General features: G+C 42.3%; 1 protein-coding gene across 1 annotated transcript in view; it reads right to left on the reverse strand.

Moving 5' to 3' along the window:
• The window catches only part of ACBP1 (acyl-CoA binding protein 1), a 52,957-nt gene extending 32,857 nt beyond the window's left edge, over positions 1 to 20,100 (reverse strand). The window contains exons 1-2 of the mRNA XM_087667733.1: positions 19,991 to 20,100; positions 19,097 to 19,817 (exon numbers count right to left, since the gene is read on the reverse strand). Of these exons, the coding sequence (XP_087523859.1) occupies positions 19,097 to 19,755 (659 nt within the window). The 5' untranslated portion in view covers positions 19,756 to 19,817; positions 19,991 to 20,100. The remainder of the gene's footprint in view (positions 1 to 19,096; positions 19,818 to 19,990) is intronic.
• Between the last annotated feature and the right edge of the window lie 5,613 nt (positions 20,101 to 25,713).

The following is a 25,713-nucleotide window of genomic DNA, read 5'->3' on the forward strand; positions in this document are numbered from 1 at the left end:
CCATTCTTCAACAGGAGTTTGACATGACGGATCTAGGGATCCTTCACTTCTTTCTAGGACTGGAGATCTATCAAATGGAATAGGGCATCTTTATCTCGCAGCACAGGTACATCTCCGAGCTTCTTTCGGAGTTTGGTATGGTCACGTGTCAGCCTATTTCTTGCCCCATGGACCCTGAGTCCAAGCTTTTGGCAGATGGAGTCCCCCTTACGGATGCCACTCATTACAGGTGCCTTTCTGGCTGCTTCACACTCGGCTGGATATCTCTTTTGTGGTGGCTTTGTTGTCTTCTTTTATGAAGACTCCTACACAGGATCACTGGAAGGCAGCCTTGCGTGTTCTTCGGTATTTACAAGGGACTCGATCCTATGGGATCATGTATGGAGATGGGATCACCCTTTCTGGATGGAGTGATTCTGATTGGGTAGGTGATGTGGATTCGAGACGATCCACTACCGGTTATGCTTTCACCCTTGGATCCGATGCTGTCTCTTGGAGCAGCAAGAAGCAGCCTACTGTGGCACTTTCTTCTACAGAGGCTGAGTATCGGGCCCTCTGTTCGACCGCTATGGAGGCAGTTTGGCTCCGTCGCTTACTGGCGGAGATTGGCTTTTCCCAGACAAGACCTACGGAGCTGCGCGTGGACAACCAAAGTGCCCTTGCTCTGGCGCAGAACCCGGTGTTTCATGCTCGCACGAAGCACATTGAGGTTCAGTATCACTATGTTCGAGAGCGGATCGTGGATTTAGAGCTAGTGGTGGCCTATTGTCCCACGGCGGCCAATGTGGCTCATCTCTTCACGAAGCCTTTGCCTCAGGCTTCTTTGCTTCATCACATGCAGTTATTAGGTCTTCAGACCCTCCCAGGATCTGAGAGGGGGTGTTAGCCTGCTCTATTTTCATTCTCAGTCTGTCATCTCCTGGTTGTGAGCTCCTGTCAGAGTCTGGCAGGAGACAGAGGAGCTCTGTCAGTTTTGTGTCACTCAGCCCAAAATGGGCCTTTTTTGTGTGCAGTCAGCCCATATTTGGACAGGTCGGCCAGTTTGGGCAGGTCGGCCAGTTTTTCTGACTTGGGGCTATTTATAGCAGTCCCCCCCCAGTCATTCTCTCACACTCTTCTGCAGATTCAGCACACTCTCCCTCCTCTCCCACTCCGGCATTGGTGCTGCCATTTCTTTCAGTCTGTTCCGGTGCCCTCACTGACGCTCCGGGCTGCGTGCAGGGACTGATCAGTCCACTTTGGTGTATTCAGCATTTCATTTCAGTCAGTGCAGATTTTCTTCCTTCATTCCCTGCTTTCTCTCTCTCCTCCTCTTTGTTCGTGTTCTTCTTCCGTTGCGAACTCTCACAAATCAATATGTTGTTCGTATGATGCAAGGTCAGGATAATAAAATATGGGATACAATGGTATCCAATTTGGAAATTGAGATCCAAGGATATAAAGATAAACTTGATTTCCAAATTATGAATATGGAAAGAGCCGATATTGCTTTAGGGAGGGAGTGGCTATGGGGATTGGAACCATCCTTAAAACGTAGTTATCATCATAATACACTGGAATTTGAAAGGGATGGTAAGACTTTTGTAATTCAAGGTGAACATGAAGTATCTGATAATCCTTTGTTGTGTTCCACTGAAGTTTAGAAGCTGATAAAGAAGGAAGCTTGTGAGGTATATATGTTATGGTCTCTTCCTGTACAAAACGCTTTTACTTTTTGTAATATAAAGAAACAATTTTCTTATGTTTGTGAGTTGAATGTAGGTAATGAATTAAGAGGTTTGTTAGATGAATTTAAAGATATGTTTCCTTCTGATTTACCAAGTGGCCTTCCACCAGATAAGGGTGATATTAATCACCCAATTGACACAAATAAGGATACACACCCTATTTCTAAACCACCTTATAAGTTAGGTGAAACACAGCACCAAGAAGTTGAAAGACAAATTAAGGATTACCTTGATAAAGGGTTTATTCAACCCAGCAATTCACCTTGGGCTTCACCAATTTTATTGATAAAGAAAAAAGATGGTTCTATGCGACTTTGTGTTGATTATACAGCACTTAATAAGATAACGGTGAAGAATAAATTTCCTATGCCCAGAATGGAAGATCTTTTTGATCAATTACAAGGGGCAAAATTCTTCACAAAAATAGACTTAAGATCAGGCTATCACCAAGTAAGAATTAAGGCACAAGATGTTCCTAAGACAGCATTTCGTACTAGATATGGGCATGCCCTTCTCGCTTTAAGACTGCACCAATGCAGTCTCCTGAAGCATCACATTCCACAAAGAAAGGTTTCAACAAATTAGGTATAATCAAAATAGGCTCTTTGCTGATATAGAACTTTAGAGCTTCAAAAGCTTCCTTCTCTAGTTTGGTCCATCGGAATGCCATTGCTTTATTGGTTAAAGCATGCAGTGGTCCACCAATCATTGCAAACCATTTAATGAATCTCCTATAATAAGTGCATAATCCCAAGAAACTTCGAACTTCATAAACACTAGTCAATTCTTGTCACTCTACAATAGCCTTGACTTTTTTTTTGTCCATCCAAATCCCATCTTTGGATACAATATGGCCCAAGTAGTGAATCTCTTTTAGGCAAAATTCACTCTTTTTACCATTCACATAAAGTTTGTGTTTGCGGAGTTTTTGAAACACTATTTTCAAGTATTGCTTATGCTCTTCTTTATCTTTTGAATGAACCAAAATATCATCACAAAAAATATATATAAACTTTTGAAGTACTCTAAAGATTATTTCCATCATTCTATTAAAGGTTGTCGGAGCATTAGTGAGACCAAATGGTAACACAAGAAACTTGTATAAACCAAAAGTTATCCTGAATGTCGTTTTATGAATATCTTGAGAAGCGATCCTTATCTAACAGTAGCCACTTTTCAAGTCAATCCAACTGAATACTTTAAATCCATCCAATCTATCCAAGATATCATCAATTCTTAAAATGGGAACTATTCCAAATTGTAATTTTGTTGAGGACCCTGTAGTCCACACACATGCGCCAAGGCACTAAGAGGATTGGAAAGCAAAAAGATAAGGAACCGGGTCTTCTTAGACCCTTCTCCAAGAGCTCGTTCCTCTTGTTGTGTTGGACTCACAAGATAGGATGGCCTATTTGGAGATGAGCTCACAGGAATGAGATCAATATGATGATATTCTAGCCTTTCTAGTGGTAACTCATCAAGTAAAGTGCCTACAAAACAATCTTCATACTCCTTCAAGAAACTCATTTGGTCCTCGTTTATATCTAAGATGGACTCTTCAATTCTAGACTCTTTGTTAGCTTGTTTTGTATGTGGATGATACGTTGCTAGCTGGCAAATGAAAGACTAGCTTGGATGCTCTCAAAAATCAGCTGAAATCAGCCTTCTCTAGAAACATTTGGGGAATGCAAAGCATATTTTGGGCATGAGGATTCGCACAGATAAAATGCAGAAATTGTTGTTTTTATCGCAAGAAAAGTACATTAAAAAGGTACTGGACAGATTTAACATGGCTGAATCTAAGCTTTTTGGGGTACCCTTACCTCCTTATCTTAAGCTTAGTAAAGCCATCAGCCCAAAAGATGAGGTGGAAGCAAATGCTATGAAGGGAGTCCCTTATGCATCAACTTGTGGCTCTCTTATATATGCTATGGTTGCTACTCATCCAAACATTGCTCATGCAGTGGGAGTTATTAGCAGGTTTATGTCAAAATCCTGGCAAAACACATTGGGAGGCTATCAAGTGTATTCTTCGATACCTAAAGGGTACACAAAGAAAGTGTATTTGCTATGGCCAGGGTCTTAGTTTGCAGGGTTATTGTGATGCAGACATGGCAAGTGACTTGGATACTCGTAGATCCACCAGCAGGTACGTCTTTACAGTTGCTAGAAGGTTTGTTTCTTGGTATTCCAAGTTGCAGAACGTTGTCGCACTCAGTACTACTGAAGCTGAATACATATCAGCTACTGAAGCTTCTAAGGAAGCTATATGGTTGAGCAAACTTGCAAAGGATCTCGGCATTGGGTACTATAGTTTTAGGATGTGATAGCTAGAGTTTTGGGATGTGATCACTTTATCAGACAAATTCTGGAAGATGGTCTAATCACATTGACCAAGATCAAAACAGAGGACAACCCTGCAGATGTTCTCACTAAAAGTCTAAGCAAAGCTCAACATGAGCATTGTATACTACTAGTGGGAGTTGGTTAGAGATTCACTTCAAACCTTTAAGTGGGAGGTTGTTAGGATAAGTTACATGGTATCAGATTTCAGGCTGCAACCTATTTGTGCTGTGTTTTCTTGCTGATTTCAGGATTTACACCCTTCTTGCTGATCAGCCAGCTGTCCTTCCTGCTGGCGACTGCTGATTTGCTGCTGGCGACAGTGTTTCAGCATTTGCGTTTTGCGTTTTTCTGGACAGATTTGCGTTTACTGCTGTTCCACTCTTTGCTGCCCGTGTTTCCTTCATCAAACTGCTGGCAACAGTCTTTAGCCCCTGTTTCTTCAGTTTGCAGCCTGCGTTTTGTTGTTTACAGTATTATTTTTGCCTGTTTTTCTGATTATTCAAGCCGTTTTTGCTGTTTTTGGCAGTTTTTGACTGATTTTTTCACTTTGTGCAGCAGCTTTTGGCTTATTCTGGTCAGCCTTTGGGTTATATTGCATGTGAACTCACTATTTTTGGTGTTTTTGGTTGCGTTTTGGCTGTGCTCACTCTCCAAACGACCTTTTCTTCTACTTCTCTTTTCTACCTCCTCCAGATGGCCCCTCCGTGCACCCCAAGTGAAGATAAGCTACAGGGACAGCTTCCTTCACAGTATGGAGGGTCAAGTGAGGCTCTTGGAGCTTCAGAGAGGGGTGCCAGGAAGAAGAAGTCGAAGGCCCAGTGTTACCACTGTGGCAAGAAGGGACATTTGCGAAAGGACTGCAAGAAGTTAGCGGCTTCCAGGAAGAAGGAGCAGAAGACGAAGCGGGATGCTGACTCTACCGATGAGTCCTCTCCTTCATCAGACTCCGACTCCGATCCTCCGGCCAAGGGGAAGTCCAAGGCGCGGAAGGGATCCTCTTCTTCGGATCGCGGGAAGGGCTTGGTTGCCCCTTCCTCGGCTGCTTTCTAGTGGTGGTGATGAGGTCATCCCTCACAACTCTCTTATGCCAGAGAGGGAGTGTGAGCGGGTGTTGGTGGGGCTGCAGTGCCTCATCTATATTTTGATATAGATGCACAGGATCCCGAGAGGGATGTCCCTGACGCATCGACAGTATCTGGCAGTGAAATCCTAGAGACTGGTGTTGATTTCTGGGTTCATGATGAGCTGTTCTTCTTGACAGAGAGCGAGAGGCTTTCGTCTGAAGCTCACATGAGGGGACACTTTGGTGGTTTGGCCAAAGGCGGGGAATCCATGGTCACATGTTCAGAGACATGTTTGGCAGATTGGCTTTGTATGTCCTGAGTGACATAGGTGACGCTTCCATTGCTGCACCACTTATCTTCACTTGAGGTGCACGGAGGGGCCATCTGGAGGAGGTAGAAAAGAGAAGTAGAAGAAAAGAAGGTCGTTTGGAGAGTGAGCACAGCCAAAACGCAACCAAAAACACCAAAAATGGTGAGTTCACATGCAATATAACCCAAAGGCTGACCAGAATAAGCCAAAAGCTGCTGCACAAAGTGAAAAAATCAGTCAAAAACTGCCAAAAACAGCAAAAACGGCCTGAATAATCAGAAAAACAGCCAAAAATAATGCTGTAAACAGCAAAACGCAGGCTGCAAACTGAATAAACAGGGGCTAAAGACTGTTGCCAGCAATTTGATGAAGGAAACACGGGCAGCAAAGAGTGGAACAGCAGTAAACGCAAATCTGTCCAGAAAAACGCAAAACGCAAATGCTGAAACACTGTCGCCAGCAGCAAATCAGCAGTCGCCAGCAGGAAGGACAGCTGGCTGATCAGCAAGAAGGGTGTAAATCCTGAAATCAGCAAGAAAACACAGCACAAATAGGTTGCAGCCTGAGCTCTGATACCATGTCAGAAGTGGTGCAGCAATGGAAGCGTAAAGAATATGCTGAAATAAATGCTGAAACACAAGACAGAAGAAAGAATGAACACAGTAGACAAATGAGAACTCAGATGTATGCTCGGGAAATGGAATCCATATCGAACACGAGACAGCAGCATACAATGGTGAGTCACTGGCTGCGTGGGCTCCTCAGCACCGGCTCCTCTCTCCCAGAAGGATCTCCACTGATGGCTGAAGCACAAAAGACTGTGGAGAAGGAGCCCTATAAATAGCCACAAAAGTGGGGAGCATAAAATGCAGGTCGGCCAGCATTTAATGCTGGTCGGCCAGCAATAAATGCTAAAAATACATCATAAATGGCCACAAAAATGTGCCATAAAATACTGCATAAAATGCTACATAAAATGCCCAGCCTCTGCACACAAACTCACACCATGAGCTGACTAATATCTGCTAACACGTTTGACCTCCGTGTATAGTACACACACACTATTCAGTTGTACATGTGAATGCACCCTTATATACCCTAAGTATAAATACATTTTATTAATTGTGTACCAACACATTGTTGATACACTAAAATCTAATCGTACTTTCACTCAATCTCTCTCTCGCCGTCTCTCTCACTTCTAGAACTGCTGCACATCCTCAAGTGAGCTCCAACAATACATATGGATGTACTTCCTCAAGCATAAGTCAGATGCTTTCACATATTTTTCTGCTTGGATGCTGCTAGTTCATAACCAAACTGGACGTTTTATTGGTGGTAGCAGTAGTGTATTTATCTATGCTTTCACATATTTTTTTGCTTGGGTGCTGCTAGTTCAAAACCAAACTGGACGTCGTGCTGGTGGTAGCGGTAGTGAATTTATCTCCCACGAGTTTTCCGAGTTTCTACTCAAGCATGGCATCTCTTGCCAGCTCGCCTCTACTAACTCCCCCTCTTAGACTAGAGTCATAGAGCTTAGGAACCGGAAAGTCATGGAAATGGCATGCTCTATGCTATTCGCAGCAGAGCTTCCTGAGCGCCTTTGGATCAAGGCTGTTAACACTTCGGTGTACATTCTCAACCGGTGCCCGACTGCGGCTCTTCTTCAAAAGACCCCGTATGAGGCATTTTTTGGCTCTCGGCCTGTCATTTCCCACTTCAGAGTCTTCGGGTGTCGTGCCTATATACACGCGCCTGATGATAAGATAGGACAGCCCTTCAATGCACATACCTATTGCTCTGTTGTAGGAAAACTTCTTTGGTTAATTCACACTAGGCCAGATTTAGCTTACTCAATTAGCATACTCAATCAGTATTTCACAACACCTAGGATGTCACATTGAATTGCATATCTTCGTGTATTGCGTTATTTACGTTGTAGTTATTGTTATGACAGAGAGCGCGAGGATCGAGACACGCAATGCTTTCTCATAGTAGAGAGAGAGTACAAAGTAGAGAGGAGAGTGAGTACGACACAATGTTCTTGGATACAATGACGGATGTACCTCTTTAGGTTTTTAGATCGATATATATATGAAAGTACAAATGCACTAAGGGTGTGCTCACACCCATACACATATAAAAGGCACGATGGTCCTTTATTCCCAACAACCTCCCACCTAAAGGCAATGTGTCTTAAGGGGAGAAAAGAATCAGCTAAGTCTAGGTATGTACAAAGCTGAAATACATATATCTATCCAACTCCCATCATCTATCGGCTGCGAGCAAACCGCTCTGCTGGAAGACCCTTTGCGAGAAAATCTGCAGGATTATCATTTGTATGCACTTTGACAAGCTCAATGCTCTTGCTGTCAAGTACATCTCTAATGAAGTGATACTTCACTTGTACTTCGTTTTTGCATGAAAGACGGGATTCTGAGCTAGTATGATAGCACTCTAACTATCACAATGGAGAACAGGTAACTCTATAATGCCAAGCTCTCCCACCAGACATGAAAGCCATAAAGCCTCCTTGCATGCCTCAATGGCAGCCACATACTCTGCTTCTGTAGTAGACAATGCAACACACTTTTGTAGCTTGGAGATCCAAGAGACTGCTCCTCCTGTGAAGGTAAACACATATCCAAAAGTGGACTTTCTGCAATCCGCATAACCAGCAGAGTCTGCATCCGTAAAGCCAACAACAGATGCCTTCCGCTTTCCAAAGCAAATACACAAATCCTTTGTGCCTTTGAGGTATCTCATAATACCTTTCACTACTTCCCAATGCTTTTTACCAAGGTTTGCCATGTATCTACTAACCACTCCCACTCCAAAGGCAATGCCAGGACGTGTAGCAACCATGGCATCATCAAACTGCCAACAGCTGAAGCATATGGTATCTTGGCTATTTCAACCTTCTCATCATCAAATGTAGGGTTGTTCTCTGCACTGAGTTTCACATATGGAGACAATGGAACCCCGATTGTTTCCCCCCCCCCTCTCCATATTGAAACGTTGCAAAACCTTGGAGATATACTCCTGCTAAGATAGATAGAGTAATCCTTTTGACCTATCTCTGAGTATTCACATGCCAAGAATGTGATTTGCATCACCAAGATCCTTCATGTCAAAGATGGCATGAAGACTTTGCTTCAGTGAGTCCAAGGCATAAGTATCCCTACCAGTAATCAGCATGTCATCAACATACAGAACCAAGATAATCAAGCTGCCATCTGCGGCCTTTTTGGTGTACAAGCAGTGATCCACTTGACTTCTATGAAAACCTTGAGACTGCATAAATGTATCAAACTTATGATACCATTCTCTTGGTGCTTGTTTCAACCCATACAAACTACTTTGGAATTTACATACCATCTTCTCTTTCCCTTTTGCTACAAACCCTTCAGGCTGCTGCATATATATGTCTTCAAGCAGATCACCATGTAAGAATGTAGTCTTTACATCCATCTGTATGAGCTCCATATCTTCAGCTACAACCAAGCCCAAAATGGTTCTCAATGTAGTCATCTTGATTACAAGAGAGAAGATCTCATCAAAGTCAACTCCATGTTCCTACTTGTACCCCTTCGCAACCAATCTTGCTTTGTACTTTGGCGAGGAACCAGAAGTGACCTTCATCTTGTAAACCCATTTGCATGGAAGGATTTTCTGCCCTTTAGGCAACTGCACCAAGTCCCAATTGTCATTTTTCTCAAGAGAGTCCATCTCTGATAACATGGCTTTATACCATTTCTTGCTATACTATCTGTCCATTGCTTCCTTGAAGCAAGACAGTTCACCACAATCTGTCAACATGACATAATCAGCCACATTGTTTGCACCAGGAATGAATCTATCAAGTTGTCTAGTAGCCCTAGACGATCCCCTAACCCAATGATCATTGTTTGCTGACTATTGAGCCTGCAAATTTTCATTTTCAGCTTGCTGTCCTAGTATTTCAGCCTGCAAATCAACATTAACAGCTTGTTGTCATGGCTGTTCTTTCACATCCAGTGGCTCATCATTATGGGCAATGGCTAACCGATCATTTCCAGTATTATTTTCTGCATTTACAGGTTCATTTACAGCAGGTATTTGCTGCTATACAACGGGCGCATTTTGCTGTCCAAAAGGTATTTCTTCCCAAAATACAACTCTACGAACTTCCTCTGTTCTTTCGGGCTGTTTGTACATGCGATCTTCTCAGAAGATAACATCATTGCTGCATACTACTTTTCTTTTCTCGGGATCCCATAATCTATATCCCATTTCACCTTCATCACCATATCCTAAGAAAATACATTTGCACAACTTTGGCTTAAGTTTGCTGCATTCTTCCTTACGTATGTGCACAAATGCTTCGCAGCCATACACTTTTAAGTGTGCATACGAAGGTGGCTTGCCCGACCACACTTCTTGGGGAGCTCCCAATGCCAAGAATTTTTTAAACTTGCCAAGCACTTCGTCCTTGCTACGAATAGGGTAAACCCATACCTTCTGTGTAGCATCATCAACAAAGGTGACGAAGTATTTCTTTCTCCCTAAAGATAACCTTGGCATCTGACATACATCAGAATGTACTAACTCTAGAGGAGAAGATTTCAGCGAAAGAGACTTCTTATGAGATGTTTGTGCATGTTTACCATAAACACAATGATCACAATGCTCAAAATCAGCATAACAAAGACAAGGCAAGTAACCCAAACAAGAAAGCACTTTCATTCTAGTTTGACTCATGTGTCCCAACCGACCATGCAACAAAGAAACACTTGCCTGCTCAATCACGGCAACAACATGGTCACGCACACTAGATACATGGAGAGGATACAAGGTATCACTTTTACAACCTTTGGCAATCACTCTAGATCCCTTATAGATCTTCTATTTCCCATCACCAAAGGTGGTATGAAATCCATCGTCATCTAGCTGCCCTGTGCTAATCAAGTTCTTCTTGAGTTGAGGTACATGTTGTACATGCTGAAGTGTGAAGACAAAACCATGTTGAAACTGTAGCTGCACACTGCCAATACCTGCAATGTCACATGCATAGTTATCCCCAAGATGGACAACACCATGTCGACCCCCTATATAGTCAAAAAACCACTCATGATGAGGGGTGACATGAAAGGAAGCACCTGAATCTAGAATCTAAGTATGCATGTCATCATCCGTATCTGCAAGTAAAGCATGTGTACTAATGAAGAGACAAAGAGTACGTCATTCCCACTGTCACTGTCATGAGTGACTACATTCACCTCTTCAACTTTGACACTGCTCTTCTTAGGCTGACTCTCTTTCTTCTCTTCCTTGCTATTGTCACGGGGACATGAAATTTTGAGATGCTTTAATCTTGCTGGTAACATTTGATTAAGTTATTAATCAAATGTGAAAGGTTGTTTAGCACGTGATGCCTATGGCAGTTATTTCATGGGAACGGGCCAAGGACCCTGAGGATGCAATGGGTGTTAAAGGCAAAAGTTGTGTTAAGTTATGCCAACTGGGTTTTGGTAGTCAGTTGGTGCCAGGTTAGACCCTAGGACAATTGTTTGGCCACTGAGTATCAGTGGTGACACTAGGGACTAGCATTATTTAATTAATTAATGCTAGTCTAAGGTTCAACAAAGGTTGGAAACCACTCCAAGTTGCAAATGGCCTAGTCAATTTCATTATAGATAGGCATGTTTAATTTTGGGCAGAGTCAAAAGAACTGAAATTAATTTTCAAAATTAATTAATTCTGAAAAATTAATTTAATGGCTGAAAATGCATTAGGAAGGTTGCCACTTGGCAAAACTTTCCTATCCAACTAGGGAGAAGGCTGTTGGAGGGTGGTGGAAGCTGAATTACAGCCATTTGGAGCTTGGTGGAGGGAGAGGAGGTAATCAGATTTGGCTCTGAGAGGCAACGACGACTGATCGCACACCGCAACAAGACAGGGGACAGCAGGTTTTCTCTTCCGACTCAAGAGAGGCGGTGGTAGAAGAGGAGGGCTCGCCAGCCAAACTGGTGTTTTACCTACCTTTTGAAGCTGTTGGTACCATCAGATTTATCATCAGAGCTACGAATCAAAAGATACATTTCAGCTGATTTTCTCTCTCTCTACAGCATTCTCTCATCTCCTCCAGTCTATGCTCAAACATTCTCAGTAATTCTCAGCCATTGGTAGCAGTGTAAAGCCAAATTTGGTGGACAACAGAGAGTTTACTGCTGTAAACCCTAAATTACAATAGTAATTAGGGTTTAGCAGCCACCTTGGAACCCGTGCCATCAGTCAAAGGCATTGTACACCGAAATCAGCACCAGAAATTCGTGGAATTGTAAGGATTTTAGATGCCAGCCCATCTATTGTGAATTTGGGGCAGCATTTGACCAGTTGGGGTTCCATTAGAGCAAGTCCTGGGTGAAAATCAAGGGGCAATTTGCCCCAATGCTTTGCTGATTATTGGAACAGCAAGGGGCTTTTGAATCAGCCAAGGAGATTGTGAAATCTCGGCTTGTAATTTATCCATTAGCAATTGAAATTAAAGAAATACCAAAAGGAGCGCCAGCTTTGGGGCCAACAGGGTGTGCACTGTCCAAGTTTATGAAGGTAAAGTGAGCATTTCAATTTATGTTCATTTGCTGATTGCTGTAATTAAGTGCTTAATCAGATTAAACTACCCTATCCAAGAAGATAGGCTGGTTACAGCTATCATCTGTCTTTTTGCCCTTTCCTTTCTCTTTCTTCCATTTGTAGTAGTCACGTTTAAAGTGACCCTTCTTGCCACAATGATGGCATTCAACATCCTTGCCACGTGATTTACTGCCTCCCTTGCTATCAAATTTGCCTTTCTGATGTGATCTGCCCCTAAAATGCAAAGCACTGGAAGATTTGTTGGATGCATTGTTCTGCCGATTCTTTTCTTCCATGAGTAACGCACTCTCTACATCAGCATAAAAAAGCATCGCATTAGAATTGTTGATAACAGTCCTAAATGTATCCCAACTCTCTGGCAAAGTGTAAAGCAAGAACATAGCCTTAAATTCTTCATCAATCTTGAACTCCAAGGCAACCAGCTGGCTGAAAATGGAATTAAACTCACTCAAGTGAGTAGACATTGATGTACCCTTTTTCATACGCAAATCCATAAGCTTTTTCAGCCAATAAACTTTGCTTGCGGCACTCTTTTGGGCATACAGTTCTTCCAATCGAGTCCAAATAGCATAAGCAAAATCCAAACCTTCAATGTTGAACAACAAGGCATCAGAAATCGATAGCTCGATGGTTGAGCGTACAAGCTCATTTAACTCATCCCAATCTTCCTATTCCATATCTGCGGGCTTTGTCTCTTTGGTCTTAATCGGCTTTGCCTGCTTCTTCTGCAACAGGATATTATAGCACTTTTTTTCCAGACTGCAAAGTTATGTGCTCCTTCAAGCTTCTTAATGTGTATGAGATGACTGCTGTCACTGCTGCTAACCATGATTTTCAGTACAAATGTGACCAAAAAATTCAGCAAATGCAGGCCCAAACTGCACACAAGTAACCAAGGTACAAGCAAGTATCAACCAGCAATAAATGACCACGTACAAGCAGAAATTTCAGACCTGCAAATAAATTTCCAGAAGCACTAAACCTTGTGCTACAGCACTCCACAACTGATTACAGCTGTTTCAAGGGCAAATACATCACATTACATGAGAAGTCCCAAATTTTAGCTGCAATTTCTGTTGTACATGCACCCACGGGCACAAAATTTGACACCCACAGTCAAAAGCCCCAAAATTTTTGTGCTCAGAACATCAACCATACATCTACACTGTATCTGACATGCATAGAATAGACCAATTTTGCCAAAATAGAGCAATTTCAGCAAAACCCCCAAATTTTCCAAGTGCTAGATGTCCAAATTGCATGGAATTAAACCCACATGTACATAAAATGACCAAATGGCACACAAATTTCGCCCAAACTGCAAAAGCCCCAAATTGCACGGGGTCCAATGTGCCTCAATGTCGAGAAATCGGGTAAATTTCAGCCCAATTCTTGCATGTACATGAAAAGGCCCAAATATCGGAGGCAAAATGTCACAAATTCCCGCAATTTTCTGACACAAATATCAAGATTGTGTCTTGCTCGCATCAAATCTGGACAAATCCCCAAATTTCTAGCACAAATTTGCCCAAAATCGTGAATTGTGCTTACACGCACGAACGCTCGCAAAGGAAAGGGGGAAATTTTTTTATTTTGAAAAAAACATCTGACTTGGGGTTTGTTGACCCGCCCGTCGGTGCCTACAAGTTGTCGCCTAGTCACCTACCCATCACCAGCCCGTCGCATGCAAGTAGTGCGACCCGTCAGTCGCGTGGCATCCACCTGCCTACTTCGTCACTCCCAGTGGACACTGGTCACAGGTCTGGTCGCCTGCAGCGACTAGTCGTCACGTGCTGCCTATCGTCACAACTGTTACCCAGTCACGCACAGCTGCTGCCTGCTGCCGTCGCCTGCTCGCGTGACGTCTACAGCCCGTGACCTGCCGACTGCTGCCTGCCTGCAACTCCTGCTCACCTACGACACCTGCAACTCCGCCTGCTAGTCCAACTGCCTCTCCTAAGCTGTCTTGAGAAGCGTGTGCTTCTTGCCAGCTCTGATACCAGTTTGATGGATCTAGACGGGGAGCTGAGAGTGAGCATGACGGATAACACACAGAGTAGAGAGAGAGAGAGAGAGAGAGAGAGAGAGAGAGAGAGAGAGAGAGAGCAGTGCAGAGTAGAGAGGAGAGTGAGCACGACACAATGTTCTTGGATACAATGACAAGTGTACCTCTTTAGGTTTTTAGATAGATATATATATGAAAGTACAAATGTGCTAAGGGTGTGTTCATATCCGTGCACATATAAAAGGCACGATGGCCCTTTAATTCCAACACTTATTCTTATGCCTTGACATACGGTTCTGGTATATGTTTGCAAGGGTACATTGATTCTGATTGGGCAGGACATCCCGACACTCCGCATTCTCATAGCGGCTACCTCTTTACCTTGGACATAGCTCCCATTTCTTGGTCAAGCCATAAGCAAGAGACGGTGGCAGCTTCCACGCCCAAGGCTGAGTACCGGGCTCTCTTCGATGGCACCATCGAGGCCATCTACCTGAGGAGTTTACTGGAGGCACTTCATTTCCCATGCGACTCTCCCACCGTTGTCTACTACGACAACCACAATACCATTGCCCTTGCAGGCAATCTAATCGTTACACCACGGACGTGGCATGTGGGAGTCCACTTCCATTTTTCTAAAGAGCAGGTTAAGCTAGGCACTATAAGAGTTTGTGCCTACATCCGACAATTTTGCAGATATTTTGACCAAAGTGGTCAACCGACTGGTTCTTCAGTACCTGTTACCCAAGATCAGTTTGGGTACACCCTCCCCTACTTCAGCTTGACAGGGAGACGGGTGTTTCTCTCTTGCTTTCCCTTCCAGTTTGAGAGGGGGCGGCTTCTACTCTTGATCGTGACAGTGATGCTACTTACAGTTTTTCGACATTCATTCAATTATTATTTTGTATTATATTATGAACAATTGTAACTTCATCCGCACTGTCAGGATCATATGATTGTAAAAGGGCGATTGGCAAGTGAACGATTCCCCTACAAGGGCACTGTCCAAGTGGCACCGTTGCATTGCATCTTGCGTGAGCATGACATCTTGTATCGCCCTTTGCATTACCCCATGATTGGCATTCTGTTCATGTAAACATGCATCTGTGCGCATTTATTCCTTTTCGGTCTTTTGGAGTGGTCGACTCTAGATCCACCATATTCACGGCATTTCCCATGGCAATCTCCTACAAAGTTTTTCCTTAGCTTGCTTGCTTGCTTTGCTTGTCTTGCTTGCTTCACATATTTGCTATACCCTTAGCCTTATTCTTTTTCACCGACACCCAGTAATGGTAGGGATAGTATACTTGTTTTGTGAAGGTCTTGAATCTAACCATCCTTTATCGTTCTCCTGTTTGAGGCATGGATACTCAATAGGACGAAAACTGATTTGAACCCCACTAAATGCTACATCTATCAAATTCAACAAAAAAAAAACAAACAAACACAGTCCATAGCTGATTCCATCTGCCTTTGTAGGGCTTGGTAGACCACTGGGCAATCGACATGCACCCTTTATCCGATGCCTTGTCCAATCTAGGGTGATCACTTGGGCTCCCTTGGTAAGATTACCATCACCTCTGTAGTCTTAGTAGGCCACTGGGCAGCCAACGCACACCCTTTGTCCGGTGCTCTGGCTACTTTGGAGTGGGACGCCTTGGGGTAAAAGATCTTTCTCGTGGCACCGTTGTTGGGCCTAAGAGGGGGTATTGAGCTAAAAATGCATTAGCTTTACTTAAACAACCCCAAAACTTGCTTAATTAATGAAGAAACCTAGTTTATTTAAAAGAAGTGTGATCCTAGAGAGTTTCTGTGTCCCATAAGCACAAACCCACTTGGGAGGGCCCAAACTTTCTATAAATACCTATGCTGCCCTCCATTCAAAACAATCTCGTTTTTGCAGATTTCAGGAGTTTCAGCTTGCTGCCCACACCCCATTCGTGGAGGACATCTTAGCCGAAGCTGTCCATTGCTGTCTACATCAGTTGGCGCCTGATTTCCAGCCCTCTTCTCACAGTTTGGAGCTGATCCCAGCCAAGTGACTAGTGTTTCTACACAGACATGCTGTCGTACTGCCTGCCATGTCATCTGCAACTTACGTTTGGCAGTTTTTTCTCTCCTCCAACTGTTGCCTAGCTTCTACAGGCTGTCGCCAAGCTGTCCAACCTACGTTTGGCGGGTTTCTCTTTCCTACAAGCTATCCTACATGTGTTTTTAGTCTTTCTCTCTCTTCACTACTGTCTGCATCAGATCCAACTTCTCACTACTGCGTTAGCTAGTGTTCGACATCCGAAGGCTGCCTTGCTGCGATTTGAGATCTGTTCAAAGCACGACACACTCTTCAGCTCATTACCCCTGCCCTAATCCTTGAGATACACGAGTTCGAGGTTTAGTATTCATTTATTGCATAGTGTGTTTGCTGCATGAGTATTGTATATTCGGCAGTTCTATCACTTCAATTATTTTCTATGTTCATTGTCTATGAGATACCCTAACCCTAACTGAGTTCCTTTATCAGTTTGTGCTTTGTCGTACGATTGTTATTTGTGTTTCTGGTCAGAGTATTTCTTTACAACACCATGATACCAGAGTGGCACCTTGCAAAAGGGAGGGTGGAAGGGAGGAGAAGGATATCTCCTAGTCACACACAGAAGTAGAGTAAGAATTAGATGTTGATGCCGAACCTACAACCTATCTTTGCCTTCTCTCATGCAAAGGATCTCTGCGGTTCACTAAGCACCTCCGACTTTGATACCATGTCAAGAAATGACTAAGCAACCACATAGACAATAGGGTTTGCAGGGAAAAACACAGAGTATTCAAATGCAAGGAGGAAGGTGCCTAGAAGTTGTCACCTGAGAGTGGGAAGGAGCGCTAGTTGGAGAACATACCACTATCACGATAAACGCAGCCCTAGGAGGCTTGAGACTGCGCCTAGCAAGAAGGAAGAAGATGGTGGAAGGAGAGGAGAGAGAGATGATGGTCTCACGAAGTGAGTGAGTGTGGTAAAGAATGAAATGGAGGTGCTGAATATATAGGCACAAACAATCTGGAGTCTCGCCCGCTGAAGTCTCTCGAGTGGCACTCCAACTCTCTCAAAAGGCCCTAGAAAGCCTTTTTTAAGGCTGGAAACAAAACCCAAAATGGGAATGAAGGAGGGAAACTATATGGAATGATGTGGTTTCTCAACAATATTAAGTTCGTGTCTTGAACTAGTCGAAACTTCATGTTCAATGTCAAGTGAGCTAGACCTAATTCAAGTGATAAATAGATTTAGACTACAACAATTTGAGTTTTGGACTTTTGACCTAAAATTGGACCTCTCACGTTCATTGAAAGCTAGGTTTGGATGAAGCAAGGCACTGAAACATGAGCTGTTTACTAAATAATAGTGCTGTTACAAGACCAGCAGATCACACCAGGGAAAAATGAGACAAAGTCATACAGCACAAGTTTCTTTACAAAGCTAGTATGTCAACATAGCAACCCCAATAGGCTCTCCTCAAGCAGCAGGTGGGAACTTTAGCTTATGTACTTTATGGTCATCTGTATTCACATTGGCTCTTAACAGTATCTTTCTTATGCTGTACGAGCAAATAGCAATTGAAGTCAGAGGATTTCAAGGATTTTCATTCATTTCGTACAGCAGGTGTACAAGGTCGTAGCAGCCTGACTTGCTAATTACCAACCTCTAGCTAGTCCAAACCATCTGATTTGCACATAGCAATCACCATCTACTTGGTTTGGTCTCAACCAATCAGCCTATACTAGCACAAACTTTCAAGCCTGCCCAATGAGTGTGAACCAAATTGACACACTTGCTATTACTCCAAACCTCAAACCAACCACAGTCTTCAACCTGTGAAGAGCTAAAGTCAAGTTTGTCATGTTCAATGTCTATGTGCATCGTACTTCAAACTGTTCCTTTGTTGTCGTTGCCCATAAGGGCGTGCCATAGTAATGCTTAGGGATAACTTGACTATTTTTGAGAGGGAATTACCCCTAGTCAACTAGAACTACTAGGGTTTTTTTTCCCTTTTTTCATTTTTCTTTTCCTTTTTTAAAGGGCTTTATTCTTTCCCTTATCACAGTCAAAATTAGCATAAGAGAACGAGAAAAGCCAGCATAAGGCAATGCTCCAGTGCACAATGAGCACTCTTGTTTTATTTGAATACAAAAACCTGCCCTATATCAGTTTTATAGACATGCAAATGGACTTCCCTAATCCCAATTATGTGGGAACAATGATGGTCAAGTTGGGTGAGGATAGTGACTGATACTTTGATTGGCATATGTGAAAAATACCTTTCCAGATTTTCTAGGTTCAGCATCTTAATAAGGTTGCAATTTTATGATGATAAAAATCAGCAGAGTTCTATTTGGGCTGATAAGAGCTACTCGTTTCTGTCAGTTTACTCCAATATACAGGCAGCAATAGACTAGTCAATCATGAACAGCCATCTAAATCCCTCCACATCATTCTTGATGGAGAGTCATGTAATCTTTGAGATAACAAATCTGGGCACACAGAGCCAGCTCACAGGTATTCAAACGGCAAGATAAGGGTTTATGTGCACATATGCACCAACATTCTAGCAAGCCATTTTCATTATCTCATCACATTATGCTAAGCACACATGAGTTGAGGACTGACATGGTAAATATATGATTAACTGCAACCTGCGATGCCATCAGGAAACTGATAAGTCACAACATCAGCCAAACTGTTCATAAAGAACCCAGGAAGTGAGACAACCCAGCTGCACATGGTAGAGCCTCCATAGGGACCACATTTTCGTGAGATCATCACATTGACACGGGACTAAAATGTACTATCCTTACATGTTTCCTTAAATTTCTATCTTCTACTATGTCAAAGACAGAAGAGGTTCTACATACAATCTTTCCTTGAAATACAACAGCCATAATCCTGTACAAGATTAAAACCACAAGATACTTCTTTCCATATGTAATAACAATAAGAGGTTAACTAGTAACGAATTTGCACCATTTGGCTCGATCAGTAGGCCGGTAAGCAGAAGGCTGTGGAGATGAGCAAGGGCCCTCAGTTGCTTGCTTGTAAAGACCATAAAACTGAAGCTTCAGGTCATTTGAAATCTTGAAAGGGGGATTAAGGACAAGTTTCTCGAAAAATGAGGTTGCCGCCTGGAACGTCTTGCGGAGCTCAGAATCTGCAATGCCCTCCCAATCCTCATTGTCGGACAGCAAGCCCTCTTCTTCGATCGAGTCTTCGCTCCTCTCATCGTCACTCAGTACATCCTGCCTGTCTTCAGCTGGGGCAAGCCCAGCAGCCACAGGGTCTTCGACTTTTTCAACAAACGCAACAGTTTCAGCTGGAGACATTGCTGATTGAGCAATGGATGCAGCTCTATCCATGTGGCCTTCTTCACTATCATGGGGCGATGGTGTGCCGAGGGGCGATTGTGAGCCCAATAGGCCACCACCTTCAGGCGGGGGGGCGTCATTAGGGTTCTGGTGCCCTTCTGATGTGCTGGGCTCACCAACAGCCGGTGTCGAGCGATGACCAAAATCAACTTTCAGATTCTGTCTTCTGAAGGATATGACCACCCATACCAGCCTGGCAACCATATATGCAAAGATAAAGGAGATGAAGCATGTGCTGATCCACTCCTGCCAATCTGCCATTATTGATGATTGCTGTGATGATTCACACAGCAGATGATTTGTCTTAATACTGAATTTGATTCCTGCAGAGTAGCCCAAAAAAGCATTATGACAAACAGTAAAATTTCAATCAAAAGGGTAGTCCTATCGCCTCGATGGCACCCAAAGAAAAGAGCTATTTCTCTTGACTCTTTCATTAATTTAACCACGACGAAAAGAAGGGAACAAGATGCAGGGGAGGAGATGAAATGCGCACCCACAAAAGCTATGGTGTCAGAAAGGAGCAAGGCATTGCTAGACTGTGTGCACTTCCATGGCAGGCAGCTCAGAGAAAACCCATACGACACAAGTTTTGGCTCCACTGTTGATCGCTTCCTTGAGAAGAAGTACATATTTAAATATATTTTTCCATTGTTTTTTATTATTATTTTAGTATATATGTGCTTTTTTATCACCTGCATATGTAAATGAAACTTTGACAATATTTAGTAATACCAATAACCAAATATAAAGTGCGTATTGTGACATATAACTATCATGAAGATCTCTTAAGAATATCAAATTTATTAATTTTTCGAATTTATAATTGCTAAATATCAAGTGTGTAATCTGACATAGAATAGTCATGTGGATTTATTTTTTTCAAACCGATTAAGTAAAAGCTTAACCGATTTGTTACTCAAGAAATATTAATACGTGACATACATGTGCCTTGAAGTAAAATAAATTTAATTTAAATGTAACTTAATGTGTAAGGAATTGTACATATTTGAATATATTTTAACCTTTTTTTATTATTTCAATATATATGTGCTTTTATTATCATTTGTACATGTAAATCAAATTTGATCGTATGAGGTAGTAATAATAGCTAAATCTAAACTTGTAATATAGCGAAGAATAATCATCTAGATATACTAAGAAAATCAAATTTAAGTAAGAGCTTAACCAGTAAAAATATTGACATGTGATATGCATGAACCTTGAAGTATAAGAAATGCGATTTACATCTGACTTGACGCATAAGGAATCATATCTAAGCACATGTGAAGAACCTTGTGATGCAGTTTTCCCCATGTATGCCCAAGCTTATGCTATCTTGGCCTAGCCTAATTTGATCATTTTTTTGGAGTCCACCCTCTCATTGTGTGGTCTTTCACACATTTATACACTCATTAGGTACACAAGATCAACTCCATTAAGTGGCAATCACAAATCCTTTTAGTCTTTGACATCCAATTTTGGGTTATAGGGCTTGCCAAACCATCTATAAGCATGTTCATACATTTCAATCAGTGTTGCCTTCAAGTGTTATTGACATAATGAAAGTTGTTGAGCAACTTGAAAGACATTAAGAGAGAGAAATACTGTCTCGGTTTAGGAAATAGAAGGGATTGCATTGATTCCATGCTTGACACGTGGAAATTGCAAGTTATACCATCTTGAAGCATTGAATTAGACCACGCTAAAATAGGTTGTGTGTGCATGTTCATCCTACCAATTCCACATCATGAGTGTGTGAAGTTTGCTCTATCTAGAATTAGGGGAAAGAATGTGAAGACGAATGCTCCTAAAATGTCACTTTCAGCCATAAATCCCTAAGATAACAACCCTATTATGCACCTCACTTCATATCCTCCTACATGGTCCAAACAACTTTGTCAAGCATACAATAATGCTTATCCCTCCCCTCAACTACCCAAGAGTCATTGAGCATACAAAGAAGTGCTTTTTTTTCCACAAATCATTGGAGAGATACTCTATACCACCCAAAAGTGTCTATAAGATTTTGTGAAGCATCTATGGCATGTATGTTTAATTGTCTCTTTCTTCATGTGCATTACGGAATAGTTTACTACACACACACACACACACACACACACACACACACACACACACACACACACATATATATATATATATGGATGGCAACAAATCTAAGGACAAAGACATGAACTCAAACCTAAAATTCATACCTCTTTAGCTATATCTACAATAGACACCTAAATGACCATGCTACTCTTGTAAATCATGATAAGTGCATAGAATATGGAATTAAACATAGAGACATATTTCTTTAGCCATTTCTTCAAGAGAAAATGCAACAATATATCATAGTAAGATCTTGTGAATAATCTCATATTTATGTAAGATGAGCATTGATTACAATTGCAAGAGCATCTAAATGTAAACTCATGAACTATAGAAGTTTTAATGGTGCCCATATTTTTTGATATATTGCAAGTCGTTAGCTCAAATGTGAACATTATCACACATGTTGCCCAATATTTCAATTAAACTTAATGACTACATTTCCACTTATGTAGTTGGTAGCTATTCCATGCCCCCCCCCCCCCCCCCCTTCAAAGCCCTTTCATGCAATTTTGCTAAGCACAATGCTTTTTTAAAACTTGGGAGATTTAGTGCAATGAAAAGTTGTTAGGTACTTACATGGTGTTGAGAGGGACTTTTGGGCAATTAAACACTACTATGCTTTCCATGTGTTCAATTTAATGTGAAAGGCAATTAGGTTGCACGGTTTTTAAGTGCATTATTAATCTTCTATGTATGTAACTTTCATGGCATACAAATGCAAGTTTTTCCCACTTAAATAGGCTTAAAAATGTGTGCTCTAAGTGTGTCGAAAACCTAGTTGATTGGATATCCAAGTATATAGGATACTTATTCCCAAACTACTGTTTGAAAAAATGCTAAGCTGCTTTATGGCAGCTTATCATGTGAAGTCGTTGTGAATAACATTGTGAAAGGAACAAACTCGCCATTTTATTTGTTGGCCATGCAAATTGTTGCACCCTTCACCTATGCTCTCTCTCTCTCTCTCTCTCTCTCTCTCTCTCTCTCTCTCTCTCTCTCTCTCTCTCTCTCTCTCTCTCTCTCTCTCTCTCTCTCTCTCTCTCTCTACAATTTCAAAGCACTAGCCCATGTAGTAATACTATCGCACAATGTTGCCCTTCACCTATACTTGAAGGGGATGCAATGGCAGTGGAGAAGGAGAAGAGGAGGATGCAGGAGAGAAGAGCACACACAATGTAGGTGTTGTCCAAGTGAATTGATAGCCTTATTGCATTATCATATTATATATGAATAAAGAATGGGCAGTCACAGTGTACACAGGCACACCTAGAGGCCTTTTACCCCAACAATCTCTCACTAAAAGGCCAATGTAGCTAGGGAGTGAAAACAAAGAAAAGAAAAAAAAAGATAAGGTGAGGAATCATGAAATCTCACCCAACGCCCAATCGGAAAGTGAGCTGTGCAAGAAGTGTCGGGAACCTTTGCAAAAAAAGAGTCAAGCATCCCTAAGTCCATGACATCCAGGAGATAAGCGATCCCGCAGCTCCATACAATGGAGTAATCCAAGAATGCTTCTCATGAAGCAAGCACAACTCATCAGTGCACGACTGTAAAACATCAGAGTCGTGCATAGCATCATCGTAGCGCATACAAGACAGTGGAGAGTAATCAAACTCTCTAAAGTCAATCACTGAAAGAGAGCCAACATCCCAGACACTCGTCCAATGCGGTCTCAAAACTACATGTAAAGCATCAAAGTCGTGCATAGCATCATCGTAGCGCATACAAGACAGCGGAGAGTAATCAAACTCTCCAGAGTCAATCATTGAAAGATAGCCAACATCCCAGACACTCGTCCAATGCGGTCTCAAAACTACATGCGGCCTTAGCATAGTGGAAGACTAACATATGGCTGGCTGTCCAGCCTGCAAAACTACAAGAAAATGACTCTCATGAGCCTGCAAGGGGTCTAGCAATTGCCCACCAACATCCTGACCCTGACTCCTATGCATAGCTATGTCATCTGGGCCAATAAGTGCCTCATTTTCAGCATAAATAGCTTGATGTAATGGCACTATAGCTGATGTAAAATCAGCCATAAAGCACACTAAACACTCATCAAGAGGCCTGAGAGGTGTTTGCATCTCATAGAAGATAGCATGACGGCTACGTATGACCTGTTGGGCATCCAAATCCCATAATCTGTAGGCCTTAAAGTCACCATTTCCATAACCAAGGAGGATACATCTATGTGACATAGGCTCATGTGGCATACGTACAGATGCTTGGCAGTCAAACATCCTCAAGTAATCATAGGAGAGCTGTATGCCCCACTCCATGCCTCATGGGGTGTAATACCATCCAAATTCAAGCACGGCGTCCTGTTAACCAAATAGGTTGTCGTTATAAGGGCCTCAGAAGCCATAAGACAACCCAATTATGGTAAGCATAGAAGCAACCTTTGCATGTAAGGTCAGGCACATGCCATGAGCAATCCCATAATACCGTGGGCATAAGAAATCAATGCCATACTGCTAACAAGAGGTTTTGAAAGCTAGGAGAGAGAGCATGACTCTCATAATCCATCTGAAAGCACCTAGGCCTGCTACCAACAAAATCCATAAACATGTCAAGCATAACTACAACATCCTCAATCTGCACTAAGGGAAAATCCCAAACACGATGGATAGCATGATCAACAAAGGTCACAAAGTATGACGCTCCACCAAGTGATTAGGAAGGCATAGGTCCATATACTGCACAATGGACAAGATCTAGAGGAGCATGCATTGTACGATTGCCATAAGTCAAGGGGGCTGTACAATGACCAAGAGTACAATCAGGGCAAGCATCAAGTTCTGTAAGTGATATAGGAGGCAACAATGAGTCTGAATGAGACAAGATCTCCATCTCGTTGTGGTGCATATGGCCTAAGCGATAATGTCATAGCAATGCATGTGGTGTTCGGATAACTGCAACCATAGACTCTCCCACATGAGAGACATGCACTGGGTAATGAGAACCAACTCGAGAACCTCTGCCCAAAACCAAGCAACCATGATAGATCTTCCATGACCTATCCTGAAGAGAAACGAAGTAACCTGCATCATGCAACTACCTGACAGAAATCAAGCTCTTACTGAGCATGGGAACATGTAAAACATCCCTAAGCATAAGAGAAGTCCCATTAGGCAAAGCTAGGTATATGTCCCCTATACCAAGAATAGTATAAGTCTGCTCAATGCCCAAAGAAATGCATCCATCAAACTCCCTATAAATAGAGAACCATGCTCTATGTGGAGTAACATGACAAGATGCCATAGAATCCAATAGCCAATCTGGGACGTAGGCCGTATCACTGAGCAAGAAAGTTGTAGGGAAACTAGATGACAGGAGTACATGCTCAATTGCATCATCATGGGTAACAACATGTACCTCACCACTAGTAATAGTGGTAACACACGCTGCATCTCCTGTATCTCTGACTCTCTACTCATGTCGAGTCTGTCTCTGTCTCTGTTGCTCTCTAATCCATCTGAAACATTTTCTTTTAACAAGCCCAAGCTTCCCACAATGGAATCATACATTTGTAGAAGAAGAATCTGTAGAAGACAACAAGGAATCCAAGACATCATGAATAGGGATATCCATAGCATCCACGGAGCTCAAGGAGTCGAGGGTTGTCCCAACATAGGGAATTTGCTCACCAAGACAACTATCAGTAGAAGCACAAGTGGTAGAAGCATGGTGCTGCAAGTACTCTTCCATCCTCACTAGAGAGGGAATCACAGAAGCATCAACTAGGGATACAGAAGCTCCCACATGAAAAAGACTCGTAGCTAAGTGCATGACATAACCAACCACAATAATGTAAAGGCCAAGACATCTGTCAAAAGAGCATACGGTATTCAACCATGAAATCAGCCCATAACCATAATGGCAAACATGACTTTGTGGTACATTAGACCACATAGCAGTATCCAAGTCAATGCAAGACCGGTAAGTGGCATAAGATCCTACAATGGTCAAGCTCCAGGAGAAGCCCAAGTATCTGTACAACAACATCCAAATAAGTGGCTCTATAAAGTACATGATAGTAGACAAAGTGCATAGCTGGGTAAGTATCAAGAGCAACTGCTCTCTAACCTGTATGGGCAAAAGCAA

The sequence above is a fragment of the Lygodium microphyllum genome, chromosome 26, assembly GCF_053477565.2.
Source record: "Lygodium microphyllum isolate KBCC chromosome 26, Lygodium_microphyllum_v1.1.10, whole genome shotgun sequence".
Taxonomy (NCBI): Eukaryota; Viridiplantae; Streptophyta; class Polypodiopsida; order Schizaeales; family Lygodiaceae; genus Lygodium; species Lygodium microphyllum.